Source organism: Ricinus communis, chromosome 3 (assembly GCF_019578655.1).
Source record: "Ricinus communis isolate WT05 ecotype wild-type chromosome 3, ASM1957865v1, whole genome shotgun sequence".
NCBI lineage: Eukaryota > Viridiplantae > Streptophyta > Magnoliopsida > Malpighiales > Euphorbiaceae > Ricinus > Ricinus communis.
This window is the reverse complement of record NC_063258.1, coordinates 28,220,561-28,237,134: the sequence shown is the minus strand read 5'-3', so window position 1 is coordinate 28,237,134 and position 16,574 is coordinate 28,220,561. Positions and strand designations below refer to the sequence as shown.

The 16,574-nt window shown below is 34.0% G+C and overlaps 3 protein-coding genes across 3 annotated transcripts; 1 reads left to right on the top strand and 2 right to left on the bottom strand.

The window, feature by feature from the left end:
• Nucleotides 1-1,756: 1,756 nt before the first annotated feature.
• On the top strand, nucleotides 1,757-4,335 carry LOC8272563 (heat stress transcription factor A-2). Its single transcript, XM_002514080.4, has 3 exons — nucleotides 1,757-2,491; nucleotides 2,639-3,509; nucleotides 3,614-4,335. Exons 1-2 carry the CDS (start codon nucleotides 1,901-1,903, stop codon nucleotides 3,482-3,484), a joined length of 1,437 nt encoding a protein of 478 aa, XP_002514126.1. The 5' UTR covers nucleotides 1,757-1,900; the 3' UTR covers nucleotides 3,485-3,509; nucleotides 3,614-4,335.
• Nucleotides 4,336-4,569: 234 nt separating this feature from the next.
• Nucleotides 4,570-9,440, bottom strand: LOC8272564 (BTB/POZ domain and ankyrin repeat-containing protein NPR1). Its single transcript, XM_025156483.2, has 4 exons — nucleotides 7,962-9,440; nucleotides 6,539-7,286; nucleotides 5,365-5,568; nucleotides 4,570-5,138 (listed from the first exon to the last, which is right to left on the bottom strand). The coding sequence occupies exons 1-4, from the start codon at nucleotides 8,496-8,498 to the stop codon at nucleotides 4,858-4,860; spliced, it is 1,770 nt and encodes a 589-aa protein (XP_025012251.2). The 5' UTR covers nucleotides 8,499-9,440; the 3' UTR covers nucleotides 4,570-4,857.
• Nucleotides 9,441-10,335: 895 nt separating this feature from the next.
• On the bottom strand, nucleotides 10,336-11,839 carry LOC8272565. The gene is made up of 3 exons (XM_002514082.4): nucleotides 11,599-11,839; nucleotides 10,962-11,202; nucleotides 10,336-10,884 (listed from the first exon to the last, which is right to left on the bottom strand). The coding sequence occupies exons 1-3, from the start codon at nucleotides 11,621-11,623 to the stop codon at nucleotides 10,458-10,460; spliced, it is 693 nt and encodes a 230-aa protein (XP_002514128.2). The 5' UTR covers nucleotides 11,624-11,839; the 3' UTR covers nucleotides 10,336-10,457.
• Between the last annotated feature and the right edge of the window lie 4,735 nt (nucleotides 11,840-16,574).

Below are 16,574 nucleotides of genomic sequence, written 5' to 3'. Positions count from 1 at the left end.
CAGCTACAAACAAGAACAAGGAATTCTGAATTCAATTAATCTGCTTGCTACTTTGTTTCACTTAATCTTTCAAACCACTTTTTATGACCTGAAAATCTAATGTCTCCCATTTTTTCACTATAATGAGATTATGAAGTATGAGAAATAAAACTAATTTCAAGAAAGGGTTTGCTAGTTTAATTCATTATAATAATCTCGTCAAATTTGGCGTGACGGTAAGTTACTTATGCAGCACTTGCAGTGGTGTGGTTGGGGGCCATCATCCGAAGTGTTGGATTAATTTCCATAATAGTTAAAAAAGAAAAAAGTAATTGTAGTCTGCACTCTGCAGTTGTCAGGGCCTCTTCTGAGAGTAATTTAATAATGTAAAAATAATAATAATAATTAATCCATTATAAAATTGTGGAAGGGATGATGAAGTTATGGTGCTAAATGCATCCACAGCACAACATAATGCAAATGAACAGGGTACACAATTATGTCGTAAGGAAGGTCCGCTGTCTTTCTAAAGAAGAAAAACTGGGTCAATTACAGAAAAATCCTGACCATGAAATGATGGTTATCCCAAATTAAAAGCCCAACCCACCATAAAGAGCAAAACGAGCCAGCTCACTCTCGCTCTCACACTTCCCTTCACTTTGTGATTGCTTTTCGGTGCCACTATTAAATACGACAATTTATGTTTTTGTCTTTGTCGTTTATTATACTCCCGCGTCGACTCTCTTAGTTTAACCTAGAGATGCCACGTGGCTGTGGTGAGAGAGCTCCTACGGTGCTGTTACATTGAACCTGCATCACTCCGTGGATGCAACGTCTACTCGCCGCCGCTTCAGTCGATAAGTTTTTCCTTCGAGTTCAAAGTTATCTTTTGTATCTCTTTTTGTACGGAAACACTGAGTGCATAGATTATTAGCTGAGATTCTGACACGTTGGTTATATTCAAGTAAAGATGACCGATTGACCGCATAATCTTCTCCATTGATATTTCGAATTAAATTATCTAACGGCTCAGAATAACTCTTTTGACTTTTGAGTTCTGATCCATTGATATTTAAAATAAATTTACACTTGCAGATTTAACCTGGTCACTGAATTTGGATAAAATTTAAGATTTGAATAAATTTTAATTTAGACTTGTAATTTTGACCTAGTCAAATAAAAAAGTTTAAGATATAGCCTTATATTAAATACTTTGAAGATGTATTTAGGGTTCGAACGAGCGTGTATTTCTTTTCACAGTTATATTTTATTTAAAAAAGAAAAAGAAGACATGCTGATGGTGTGAGTGCATATAACCCCATAACTAGAAGGTGACAGGTGGATGGTTCTGATATATAATGAATTAAATAATAATAAGATTTGCGGGAGGTGAAGCCAAGAAGGCTTGGTCCTGTTACGAGAATAAGAGACAGAACAGAGGGGCATATAGGAATTTTCTAGAAAGTTAAGGGATTCAGATTAGGTGGGGACACTAGCAAAGATTTCTATAAATGGTAAAAACAAAAGCTAATATGGAGACATCCAAAAACTGACTTAATCTACAGACACGATTCATTACCACAGTGACAGGTCCATTTTGGATTTTATTATTTTTAATAATTATATAAATATAACTAAGATATTATCTCACGACAGTATCATTGTTTTGTTGATTTGGCTTAATACTATGTGGACACATGTGCATTTACTTCCAACAATTTAATTTATTTCTTTTGTGCATATGACATTTTCGTCTACTATAAATATACACTTTCACATAGTGCTCGAATTTCACACCAAAAAGGACATCCTTGTTTCTCTATATACATTTTCCTTGCTCTCTCCCCCTCTTATCTATTACAGGCAGTATTCTCTGTGCATCCTTTATCCTTTATACACACATAGCAGATAAGAGATAGAGATGGTTGCTCCTGATACTAGTTCCTGCGGTGGCGGTGGAGATTTTTCTCCGACGTTCTCTGCAACTTTCTTGCCAATACCTCTTCAAGAATCAACAGAACCAATTGTAGAGAAGGATGATAAATTCGTACAGCCAAGAGAATCAAATGTAGAGAAAGATGATAAATTTGTAGAATCTGTTATTGCTATTAAAAAAGAGGTAATGCCGCTTGTGCCCGATGATTCGTCTTCAAGAGTAGTCGCAATCAAAGAAGAAGAAGAAGAGGAGGAGGAGGATGAGGTGGGGAAAGAAGAAAAAGATACTGGTGATTTTCGTGACAGTGTTACTAATAATAACAATGGGTCATCTTCTTCTTCTTCTTCAGTCGATTTGCCTAAACCTATGGAGGGTTTACATGAGAATGGCCCACCACCGTTTCTAAAGAAGACTTTTGAGATGGTGGAGGATCCTGATACTGATTGCACTGTTTCTTGGAGTGAAAATCGTGGAAGTTTTATTGTCTGGGATGCTCATGAATTTTCTAAACATCTTCTTCCTAAATATTTCAAGCACTGTAATTTCTCTAGCTTCATTCGCCAGCTCAACACCTATGTAAGTCCTTTTTGCTCTTTCCTTGTGGCTGAATTATATTGTATTTGTTCAAGAACATGGTTTAGAGACACGTCTCTGTCGTTTTGAGTGTATAGAATTAGATTTTTATTGTGGTTTTGGTTTCTTATAGTGCAAAAATGGTTTCAGGGATTTAGAAAGATTGATCCTGATAGATGGGAATTCGCAAATGAAGGATTTCAAGGAGGGAAGAAGCATTTGCTCAAAAATATCAAGAGAAGAAGTAGGCACAGCAGGCCACAACAAGGAGCAGCAAGTATTGATGCTGATTCTGCAAAACCTGGTTTGGAAGCTGAACTTGAAAATTTGAAGAATGATCACGATTTACTGAGGGTTGAAATTCTCAAACTCAAACAGCAACGAGAAGATTCCGATAATCAACTTAGCATTGTTGAACAACGCATTCGATATGCAGAGACCAAACAATTGCAGATGTTCATTTTCTTTGCCAAAGCAACTAAAAACCGCAGCTTTATTCAAAATTTAATCCACAAGAAAAAGCAACAAAGAGAACTAGATGGGAGTGAGTTTGTAAAGAAAAGAAGACTGGTTCCAGATCAAACCCAAACCCAAGTCCCAGAAAGCCCCAATGCAGTAGATGCAAGCCAAAGTGTCATCTGCAGAAATCAAGCTCAGAAACACTTGGCAACAATGCAAACGGAACTTACTGAGATGCTAAAAGAGAACACAGAGACCAACCCAATGTCAAAACTATTGGAGGCTCCTTTGACTGATGGTTTCTGCGTTGAAGATCATAAGGCCAATGTTATGTGTTCAAATGGACAGGATTCTGTTTATCATCTAATGTCAGAGACATTACTTGATGACAATGTAATTTCCGAGGATTCAGTTGATGAAGATTCAGTTGTGAATGACTCAACGTTCTACCTTGAATTGGAGGATTTGATTGGAAAGCCACGAACTTGGGGTGGATATGTAACTCATGAGCTGGTAGAGCATGCAGGCTGTATGTGATCAGTTCTACTACCTTTCATTACTGGTAAATGTTTTTTTATCTTCTTTTTCCCTTTGCTGCATTTTTATTTAGTTATGGAAGTTTTTTTTATAGCATATTTCTGATACTGATTACCAATTATAATACAGGTTTTGGAGTTAGAGATGTATTGTAACCCACAATGGAGATGCTAGGTATCATTAGAAATAAATGTTCAATTTCCAACACACACACACACACACACACACACACACACACACACACGCTCGCTCTCCCTCCTGTTTCCCTGCCCCTTCATTCCTTTTTTGGTCACCAATGTTGGACTCCTCTGTACTGTAAGAATTGCTTCTGTAAATACCAACAGTCTACGATACAGTAGGTGCATCGTGGTTTGTATCAAAAAACTAGTAATATTACTGGACAGATGTTAATGATCAAGATCAAGCAGAAGAATCACTTTGTGTAGTTTCTGAGCCATGCCACGTGTTTAACAAGGAGGGAAAAGTAGTATATTTGTAGTTGGGTGATGGAACTTCAAGTATTGAAGTTCAAGATGCTGATAAAGCGGGTGTTTAGATGAGATGTTTGTTGTCTAAAGACACCGGCAGCAATAATTGATAGGTATGGAGGCTAGTGACAAAAATCTGCAACACGAGATGCCAGAAACTGAGCACTTCGCAGGCCCTCTCCCTTCTTGCTCTTATCCTTATCGATCCTTGTTTCCATTATTTTATTGATAGCCAGGGCCTCGGCCTTGTACTTTACTGGTAGGGTCAACAAAGCTTGTCTTTGTTTTATATTATGTGATAATTTTTCACTGGAAAGTTATAAAAAGAAAAGAAAGAAAGAGTTTGCGAGGCGTTTCCAGTCAGTATTAATGGCACACTTCATGTTGCTGCTGCTGATAGATTCCTTTAAACAGACGGGGAAATCCATGCTTCTAGGAAACCTTTAGCTTCGTAAAATTCTAATTGTCCTTTCAGAACAGGGGGTTCGGAAAATTCCCATTGTCCTTTTCAGAACAGGGGGTATAAAATAGTATGAATCCTTTGAACTCGACTGCTGCACATGAATTACAGCAAATTCATTAGCTGCCAGAAAAGTATGACCAAGCTGCTGAAATTGAAGAAAGAAGAAGTCAATATTAACAGAAAACCAAGCCATTCCCTCTCTCCCTATATAAGCAACCGCCTAGTATTACATTGCAGAGCAAAAGAATTGAAAAGGCAAACACAACAATAAATTACAGCCCTATTATACAACAAGGGGAAGGGGATGAATTAAGCCTTTCCATTCCTATTACGGAGCTTACCATTGGATTTCACCATCCCTATTGATTTCGAAGACAATAATAAATTACAGCCCTATTATACAACAAGGGGAAGGGGGTGAATTAAGCCCTTCCATTCCTATTACGGAGCTTACCATTAGATTTCACCATCCCTATTGATTTCGAAGACGAAGAGGATGAAATGTTAGACTTATCAAACTCTTGTTTATCCTCATTAAATGCCTTACTCAGAAGGTCCTGGAGTTCCATATATCTTTGTTTCTTCTGGTGTCGTTCTTCTACAGTATCTTTTCCTAAGTACGCGAGCTGTGATAAGTCGTCTGCATCCATGATCCGGTTCAGTACCTCTGAACACCGAGGGAAAAAGCGTTTACCAAGTTCCACTGGTCACATATCAAATCAGATAAATTGTGATCAATAATTTTCCAGACCAGGTCCTTAGGTAATTGTAAGAATTGACTTCATATGATGATTTTGAGCAGTATCACATATCAAACACTAAAATTCCTTAACATTTTCTCTATACCAGACTATTTGCTAATCAACCATCTAAATGTTTAATTCGAGGCAAGTTTGAGGTATATAGACATGCAAAGAAACATGTGTTACCAGTTCTAGACAGTGCTTTCATCCTGTTCAGATGCTCCTCTTGAATCCTGAAAGGTGCCTCGTTCAAGTCCACAGTTGTCCTTTGAGCACCAGACAAAGCCTTAGTCTCAATGTTAGTGAGTGGAAATTCATATGTACCATCCACTTGAGCAATATCCATTGCAACTTTCGCTTCCATAGGGAATAGAAGTTTTGCCAGTCCAACTGGTGAGGAAGTCAATAACATGATCAGCAAACATGTAATCAAGGAATGTGTTTTTAGAAGAACCAGTTTGAGTACTGCTATTCAAAAGAATCAAGAGTCTCTAATTCTAGTTTAAAAACTATCAGTTATCGACATGGGAATGCAAGGAAAAAAAAAAAAAATTTGTTTTTTACAGGCAATTACTTGCAGCAATTTCTCGCAAAATAAAGAACTAACAATACAAGAATGGAGTAACATCCTTTACCAATTTCTACTTGATTAATAGAAGTAAAAGCAAAAAAACTCAAATCAACTATGAATTTATCCAAAACTATATAGAATAACGAATCATAACCAAAAACTTCTAATTCTAGATTCTTGATTTTACATGATCACAAAATCATCAAGATGTCGATAATCAACTATCGGATCTTTCTGTCGACATTTCATGATGCATAAATGAGTATCATTAGATGTGGGAGAGAAGATGATAGAATATTGAGATCTCAAGACGGCAGATTAATTTCATAATATTCAAATGAAGCAGGAAATAATAATTTTAATGCTGAACAGATAAAGCAAACGGTTGCAAGTTGCCAATGTGTTGCAGTATTAGTTAGGAAACAAATTTCAGAGGCAAAGGGCATCTGCCAATGAAAAACTGAATCGAACTTATCTTTAAGTTCAAAACATCATTAGTTTTCTGTAAAAATAAAAAGAGAGAAAAAACCTGTTTGTTCCCCTAGCAGAGTTAATTAAAGTTAACATGCTGCCACCAGCTAATTTATACAGCCAGCTAAATGACGTGAATGCTTAATGACAGGTAAAATGCTTCAGTTTCTGTCAAAAACATGGTTGACTTTCCCAGCCACGAGATTAGTCATATGAGCAGCAGGACATTGTAGTCAATTCAAGAGAAGTAATACTCGTCTGACTTTCACCAAGGAATATGCATGAAAAAAGAAGTATATGAAAAGAATGAAAAATCACCTCTATTTTCAAGGTATAACAATTTCATTCGCAGGTCATCACCAGCCATAGCAAGAGAAAGAGAAGCCTCTACATGTAATGGATCTCTTCTTTCTGCTTGCTCCAAGATCTCTATGCATAATCTTTCCTTGGGAGAAGCTTTTCCTTCCTCAGTGGACTTATAGTAATCTGCAGCTCTAGTAAGTTGCTTCGAGATTTGAAGTGCTTTTCGACCATCTGAAGTGAGATCTGACGGCCGAGCTCCCTTTGTCAAGAGTGATACAATAATCCTAGGCTCTTTCCTCATTGCGGCAACATGAAGCACAGTGTAGCCCCTTGAGTTTCTGCAGTTGACATCAGCAATTCCAAGATCAAGAAGCTCCGTTGTCGTCTTTGCATCACAATATGCAACAGCATAATGTAGTGCATGTGCATCATCCAGATTGGTATGTGCCTCTTTCAGCAGCATCCTAACTAATTCTACATCATCCGAGTCCAACGCTCGATGTATTCTCTTTACATGTTTATCAGGATAACCTGTGCTTTCAGGTGTGTCCAAACCAAGCTCTGAGCGAGAATCTGTAATTTGCTTTACAATGTGTTGGGGTAAGGCCTTATCCAGAGTTACAATATCAGCATCAGATTTCACAATGATCTCGATACATCTTGTGAATAATCTCTCACAAGCTTTACCACACGTATTTGCAACAGATAGAACCACCAGGATGTCATCAATTGCAACCTTGTCAAGAATGTCTAGAAGATGCCTCTGCAATCAAGCAAAAAGCCAATATGATTCAGAGAAGAAACTAAGAAAACATATGGGAAAATGGTGTTGCAACTGATTAGCAGACAGAAATGATGATTATTGCTTTAGGGAACATAATGAACTAAGACAAACTCCAGTTTCTCTGATTCATCACCCTGAAAGTCATAAGCATTAGGTGGGTAGGGGAGAGTGGTAACTCCAATAAAGCTAACTAATAAGGGCTTAGTCAATGTCGTGAAAACTGGAGCTAGGAATTAATTGACTCGAACTACAATGGATAGTTCCTTTAATAATGACATTAAATCATGTATAACCTTCGAGGATTCTGTATACACTGGGCAACAGACACAACTAGAATAGGGCTGAACTTCAACTCAACTAAGCATTCGATTTCAATCCTATTAGCATCGATGCTGCAAAAGTTGCTTTAGCCTCTACCAATTTGGAAACTGCTAATCCAGATTAATTAGCATACTTAAATTCAATCTGAAGCTAAACTAATTTGCTTCGCTTCCCACTTGAAGATCATAAAATTAGGAACCTGTAGCTAAACTTACTAGCGAACCATGATCAAGTTTCAACATCTAACAAGAATCAGATGATATACAACTCCTAGGACAAATAACCAACAACAAAATGAAGAAGTACCATGCAAAATACATCAGTAGCTCTTACTTGATAGAGAGCCACTAGCTCAGGCACCTGAAAAGTAAAAGATGCATATAGCACCTCAACCATGAAATCAACAGCAGGCCTACAAGCAACATGGGAGCAATCTTCATCAACACAAACACAAACACCTTTAGGCAAAGGCCTCACTTTTCCACTATACAAATAACCCAAAACGGCCACCAGAGAATCAAACCCAACATCATAATCCTTGGTCAACTCCTTCAGTTCATACTTGACAGCACCTTTCTCTTTACCCAGAGAACCTGAAAACATAGCCTTAAAGAAAGGACTTCTCGCTGATAAAATGCACCGGTGAACAGGGACCTCTCTATTAGAGGCAGAGATTGTAATTTTGGCATCAGCATAGAAGTCAAAATCTAATGATTCAATGATGGACTCAAGGCTTCTCGAGAGCTGTTGGAGAGCTGAAATTTCTGGATTTGGAATTGGTGGATTTGGATTTGAAAGGGTTTCTATACAGCAACTGCTGCTTCCATTACTAATTTCGTTTGAATCAGAGAAACCAATCCTATAATCCATTACAAAAGAGCAGATTGAGGTTTTAGGAGAGGGTTTTAGATAGTGAAATTGGTCCAAAAGAGAAGCTTTTTGAGACAAAAAGAACCTAAACTTCGAAAGGAATATAAAATCTAGAGCAACAGAAACAGAGAATTTCAGGACAAAAAAAATTTGCAACCCTTCAGAGTTTTGAGTCGATCAATGAACAACATGAATGAAAACATATAAAATATCCCATTCAGGCAATGAATCTATGAAGGAATTATTGCCAAAGAAGATTAAGTCAGGTCAGTTAGAGAAGAAGAGTGATGACAAGAAAAAGAGCAGAGAAAGAGAGAGAAACGGTACATAGTTTTTTATGTTATGGGCTCGTCAATTTGTCATCATTGAATTAAATGAAACCTGAATTTCGTCCGTACACCAGGATCCTTTCCATGTTAAAATGAATTTTCTTTTTTTCCGCCTGAAGAATCTTTGTTGCGCAGAGACATATTATTTACAAAACTCAGCTCTTTCTTCCTTTCGCCTTCTCAAAAGTCGATTCTCGATTTTCATTTATTTTTTTCTTTAAAAGAAAAAAGAGTTTGATTCTTGATTGAGGATTCGATCCAACGACTGGGGATTGTGCTTGCAGAAGTCAAATAAGAGTTAACAACACAATAATATTCTAGTGGTAAGCTTCGTTTGGTGCCGTGTTCTGCTTTCGTCACGACGCTTTGATGTTAGTGTAGCTTAGCTTCTTTTGTTTTTAATCTTCTGTGTCCATCGTCATCCTGTAACTCACTCCCATGTCGTTTTCAAGCTGCCTGAATAATGTTCGAAGAGTTACCAGGTCAGGCAGCTCTCTAAATTTAGATAATTTTTCTCTCTTTCCTCTTCCATTAACTCCAAGGGTTTTAGATTTTTGAAATTTCTTGCATGAAAAGATGAACCAGTCTGAGCATACAATTTTTCTGCTACCATTTCTCTTTGTAATAAAATGGGTAGAATGTTATAAAATAAATTTAATATGTAATTCTTTTTAATAATGGACTATAATTTTTATTTTTATTTTAATATTTTAATTTTAACACCGAGCTAATTAATAAAAGACTGAAAGATGATGATTTGGCTAAACTAAACCAGATTAAAAGATTAAGAAAAATTACTTAATCAGCCGTAACTTTTCAACTTCATACATTTTATTAATAACACTTGATCCATAGTAAAATAAATCATGTAAATTGGAAATAAAACTGTATTGTTTGAAGAAAATCGTTGAATTAGTGAGTACTTTTCTGATGGTGGAATGTTAAAATATAAACATATATTATAGTTTATTTTAATTGTTCCTTCCTTCCCAAAACAATAAATTACTAAAATTTATAATATTTTCCAAGAATTTTAAAAAAGAATTACCATCCAAACAGAGTGTTAGAGAGAAATAAAAGGAAGATAATGATTGGTTTGTTAGCAAAGCAATTTACATTTATTTAAAATAATAATCAGAGTGTTAGAGAGCAATAAAATGACTGGTTAAAACAATTTACATTTGCCTGAAACAATATGCAGATAGAATTACAAGGTCAGGGCACAAGTAGATAAGTGACGGATAAAAAATAATTGGGTAGCTATCAACTATCTGTCAGGTAGGAAGTCAAAATAGTGAATATGTCTCTGCGAAAAATATGGATAAATAAACAAAAGGAGACATCAAACAAATACGTTGTCACCCATCCTCGTGGTCTCACATGCTAGAAAAACTGGCATTGGCTAATTGGCAGTCTCTTGCAAGTAGTAAAATGAATGAAATTGCTGACATGGAAGCCTATGCTGCAGGTGTTTTTTTTCATATGAATGAAAAGAGAAGACACTGGAGTTTCACATCCAACCTCCAAGCCAAATTGTATTAATCAGAAAATGAACAAATGAAAACCAGCATTGGGTTCAAAGACAATTAACAGGCAAGCAAGAACTCGCTGCGATACAAAGAGTTTGTTCCTAATCTTTCTTAGAGCCCCATGGGGAGCAAACCTTTTCTAGCCCTTTTCCAATAGAAGCTCCAAGTCCACCTTCTTTATCTGGTGAACATACTTTCTCCAACCCTCTTCCAATTGATGCTCCCAATCCACCATCTTCTTCCTTTCTCAAAGGTGAAGAAGAATCAAAACCACTGGTTTCCTTCTTAGGATGGATGGCTTCCACAATTGCTTCAATTTCCTCTTTAGCTCGTTGGAACATACCTGGACCTTTGATTTCATCAATTGGAGTCTCCTCAATATCATCATTCCTTCCATAAGTTTCTTTGTAATGATGAGGTGTCTTGTCATGATGAATGATTGTTTCAATCTCTTCCTTGGCTCTTTCGATTAAACTTACTGATGGCTTGACACCATCATTCTCTGCCTCCAACTTCACCGATTGATCTCTGAAATGACAAATAACTCGATGACCAGATCAACAAATATAATCCATACCCAATAAAAACTGTAGTAAAGGGAAGACCTTTTCTCATGATTTTCAGAATCTTTATGGGTGTGGATGGTTTGTATCAAAGCTTCAATCTCTTCCTTTGCTCTCTCAAAAACATTAGGAGCTCTGACAGCATCTAGTGGAGTATTTTCGTCAATATCGCTGCTCCCATGAGTTTCCTTATGATGAAGATGCAATTTTCCAGTAGTGTGAATCACTGCCTGAATCTCCTCCTTTGCTCTTTCAAATATATTAGGTGCTTTCACATTTTCATCTGCCACCCCATTGCCAACCATGAACGAAGTTAGCAATTACTTCATTTGCATTATCACAAACACAATATTCTAATTGATTGCTCAAAAATTTTGCATCACACCCACATCCACCCCATCAAAAGAAATAGGAAAAGAAAAAATCAAAGATAGGTTCTATGATCAACAATTCAACATCAAACTCAACTATATTGGGGATTGACTAAATTGTTAATTAATCATTATACATAAGATTTCTTCTCATCCACAAAGAAAGCCAAGAATAAAATTTGATATAATAATAATCACGGCAATGACATGAAGAAAGAATCAAAAGGGCATCATCGATAATTATAAGAGCAGATGATTGTACATACACACACGGCTAATCAATGAAAAGAAATGGAGAAAAATAATACCCGAAACATGTTTCGATCCAGCCATTGAAGTCTGAAAGCAAAATGAACAGATTTTGGTGTGCTGTCGACGATTCGGATAGGATGTATGTATGGCTTAGAAAAACGGATTAACGGCGGCGGTTGAACTGCGCAGGAATTACTTATAAGAGTTGTCGGTTTTCTTTCTCTTTTTTGGTTGGTTTTGGTTTTGGGATATTGATTGGCTGTCTGCCACATCGGACAGCACAAAGTCAGGCTCCATTTTCTTTTAAAAAATGTGGATTTAGATTCTGACTGACATCTTCTAACACGTTGCACATTTCATACATTGCTTTTTTGTGCACGTTTAATAAAGTTTAGCCACTTTTCATTTCATTAACAAAAGGAAAATTGTTAATGTATTTTTGTAAATTTGTTATTATTCCACATTAAATTAAATATATTCATCACTAATTAGTTAATTATGCATAAAACAATAATCGAATTTATAAAATTGCAATCATTAATCCACAATCCAATTCTACAACTCGTTTGGAACTTTGTGAGAAATGTATGTAATATGTAAAATTGCATAGCCCAGCCCAACATGACAATTTTGCAAAAGTTGCATAGCCCGAGTTCTTAAGGGCCCCAAGAAAACCAATCCAAATACAATAATTTTATACTTATGTATCTATATATTAACATATATTTCTTACATGATTTGCTTCAACACACAGAGACACATGTTTATAATTATATTTCCTTGGCAAAAAGAATAATATTAAGTGTCAATACAAATACATTGAACACAAGTTCCTTAGATGTTCTTTTTGAGTCTTTTTTTCTAAGGGAGGAATAATAAGAAAAATACTTGATTATTCCAGAGCTTTTCAGAATGAAGTTTATTCAAATATGGCAAACTTACAGTGTCATTGTGGATTGAGGGCTTGTTGGAAATGTTGAATTGACTTCATTTCTTCTTCTTATACTTCTTCAAATCCCAACTTACCTCTTTCACAGCCTCGAGGAGATAAAGAGTTATAAAATAGGCCATCTCGAACATTCTATTTATTGGGCCCTTAATTCATATCTAAATTTTGACAAAATTAGATTTTGAAATTTCAACTGTGAGATGGGAGGGGAAAACAAGCAAATATAAAATAAATATAATATTAAACTTTTTTTAATTGTCTGTAAAGTAAACGTGAAAATGTATAACTTTTAAAAGAAAAAGAAAATGAAAGAATATATACTCTAGTGTTGCTTTCTAAAAATAAATAAAGAGAAGGAATATATCCTTAGCACACTTTCTAATTTAATGAATCTTATTTTGGACTAATAATATAAAGAAAAACAGAGATGCAAATTCAAAGATCAAAGCCCACCATTGTCAAAGACTTAAAAAAAGTCAAAGACATGGTGGATGGAAAATATTGACAAGGGCTACAGACTGAGATATTTCAGAAAGAAAAAAAATGAAGCTTACAAATGTTTGTTGCAGTATATTATTATTTGGGAATTGTTATTTAAAAGAATGATGTTTATTTTTATTTTATTTTTATATTTAACAAATAAAAACTAATAATTATTTTATATGTATCGTTTATTCGCCTATTAAATTTTTTTTAAAAAAATTATTTAATATTTTATAATCCAAATAAAACCTCAAGTGGTTGTTGGTATTCATATTTTGCAAGGGGCGGCTTTGTAGAACTTGTCAACTTAAATTTTCTTTTCTTTTTGAATGGTCAGTTCATGATTTTGGTCTTTTTTAGTAATTATCTTTTTTTCTTTTTCTAACTGGGTTTAATAATATCAATTAATTTTATATACGTTTCACAATTTTAGATTTGTACAGCTTGTAACCCACAATCCCAACATATTTATTATTTTGAAAATAACAGTGACACTGTTAATGAAACAACACATTTTCCAGCAAAATCGACCCTTGAAATAGATTGATGTGCAAAGAACAAAGTCAATCCGTAAAGGACAAATATTCGAATCAAGAACATGCTTAGAAGGTTCACGACGGGGACAAATATTTTAGCTAATTAATTAGTCAGGTAGATAGCCCGCACGGTGGGCAATAGTTTCAAAACTATTGGAAGAAATCCAAAAATTAATACTATATTGTAACATTTCAAGGTTCATTCCCTTTATGTTTTCTTTTCCTTGGACAATTAGTAAAGGATTTTTAGTAGTTAATGATACAAGAGAGTTGTAGCCAAATGTGAAAACCTACTTTTCAAAATAAAATATTAATCAATAAATAATTAAAATGAGACTCTATTCTCTTGTTTTTATTATTTTTAAAAATAGAAGAGAAATAAATAAAAAAATTATATACCGTAATTAGAAAAATCTTTTAATATAATTCTTAAATTTATACGAATCATTTTCTAAACTATTATGTCACATGTGATGTTTAACAGAAAAATATAAAATATATTTTTATATTTTATTTTATCAAATCTTTTAATTTTTAATTTTTATTAATATATTTATGTTTGTTTCTAGTGAAAGAATTAAAGTAAAAATAAAAATATGAAAATTCAATATATATATATATATATATATATATATATATATAAAATATTCTAGAATAAAGAATATATATATATATAAATTTAATAGACTAAAACTGACAACAACTAAATAATGAGTTTTTGGCAAAAGAAAAAGGAAAGGGAATGGCTGTCGGCTGTCCGCTCATCACTGATTTCATACTTTTTTTCTTTTTTTTTTTCCTGCTTTTGGTGCAAGATTTCGTAGCCCTTTTAGAGTTTGACAGTACGTCTTAGTGCTGCACCGTATATTATCCAACAATCTGTTGGTGGGTGCAGTTTTTGTACTGATCGGAAAGGCAATACTTTTGGCCCATCACCCATCACCCATCACCGTCGTTTTGTTATGATTGTAGGTTAGTGATGCGCACCCACCATAAATAGAACTGCAAAAAATTTAGATTAGATGGCTCATCTGAAAACCGACCGGCCATGATTATAATCATGTGGATGCCCATGCTCTTCCTATTTCTTCATTTATCTGGTAGCACTTTTAAATAAAAGAACTTCAAACATGGATTAGGTTCAAATACGACGCCCCCCTCCATTCCCATCAAAATTGATAAACATATTTAAATTATCAATTAAATAAAACTTTGACAATAGAAGGACCATGCAATGCAATATAAAAATAAAAATAATAATAATAATAAGTGTAGTGCACGTTAGTAATCGGACGGGTCATGCACGTTGGTAATCGGACGGGTCAACCACCGAGCCAGCTATGCGGGTAGTGATCATGGAAAAACCAACGTCGGCCCTGATTTGGAGTGGAAAAGATTAGAGAGAAAATATTCTTTTCTTTTATTTTTAGAAAAAGGATAAGATTAAAATTCAAAGTCCACGTTTGAGTTAATTTGACTAAAATGCCCAGAGTAGATTAGATTAGTTACTCGTATTTTCTTCCCGGAAAGATGGTGATATTAATTTCTTTGATTTGTCATCTTAAAAAACTAATTAAATGATAATAATAATAAAACTTAGGATAAATTAATGCCATCGACTTTGATGAAGCAGGAGGAACACGTGGTTAACTAGTCAGCAGTATAGCTGTGTCTAAAGCAGATTTTTGTTATGGATGATGTCTCCTGCTTTTGTTTACACGTGTCGCACAAACGGAGTGAGAACCGCCGTCCAAAACTTTCTAACTTGCTGCCTTATTAGGTTTAGATGAAAAAGGTTCGGTGAAAAGTCGAATTAAGCAAAAAAAAAAAAAAAAAACTGATCGCTTTAATATATAATCTCGCTATTAGTTTCTGTTATTAAAAGTCATCAATATTAATGTCATTGATAAACATTGATCATAACAAATAAATCTCAAATATGAATTAAACACAAATTCATTCAGAATAACATTTTTTAATACTACTGATTTTTTTAAAAATAAATATAAAAAATTGAATTCTTAAATCAGTTATTCATGAGACATGCATAGAGATTAAAATTACAGTCTAACTAGTAGAAAAATATTAATATTATATTTGATTTGAAATTTACTAAATAGTTTATTTTATTTGAGAAAAATATATAATAGATAAACTAAAATGTAAATTGTAAAGTTGAATGAGATATTTTAGTACTGTAAAATTTATTGGCAAACTAATATGAAATTCGTTTGTCAATTTTACAAATTTAGGTAAAATTTAGTTTAATTATAACAAATTTAGATATGTAGAACTGTAAATTAATATCCGTACATAAATTTTAAGTTTTCAAATAAACTCTATAAATTTTGTTAGATTTCAATAAAAACACAATGTAAGGTTAATATGATAAAGTATTATTAGGTGAGAACCAAAAGTTTACTAGGTTTAGAAATATTAAACAAAATATCGTACTAAATGAAGTTAATGGAAAGTCATACACAATAGATATGTTCTATCCAAACGACAATGCTTATTATAGAAGAGATCAATATTAAAAAGAAAAACTGGCGGCTAATTGTGTATTCAATAAAATAATTAACCCAAGAAAGATTAGGGATGGGTAGAGCCTATAAATAATGGATTTCAAGAAATTAAAGTATACTGTGTTTATACAAATAGATTGGATTAGGTTAGAATAATTTAAACGAGAAGGGTCCTAACATTTCCGGGATTAACGAGCTAAATGCCAGCAAAGGGCCATAATTAAGCTCTCATCTTCTTCAAACTGTCTAACAAAATATTCTGTACGGTCCAAAATTTCCTATTTTAGAAGTTTAAGGGCGAAGACACGATTGACGCATTGTATCAGTGTATATAAACAAGACAAATATTAAAATAAATAAAAATATTATTTTAATTCTTACTAATTCTCTGTTTACGTATTATACAATTATTATTATTATTATTTTAGTAATAATAATTTAAATTCAATTTTTCATTTGAAGTTATGTATAATATATATATATATATACACTCTCTTACATAAAATTAATTAAGATGATTTTTATATTTATATTAATCA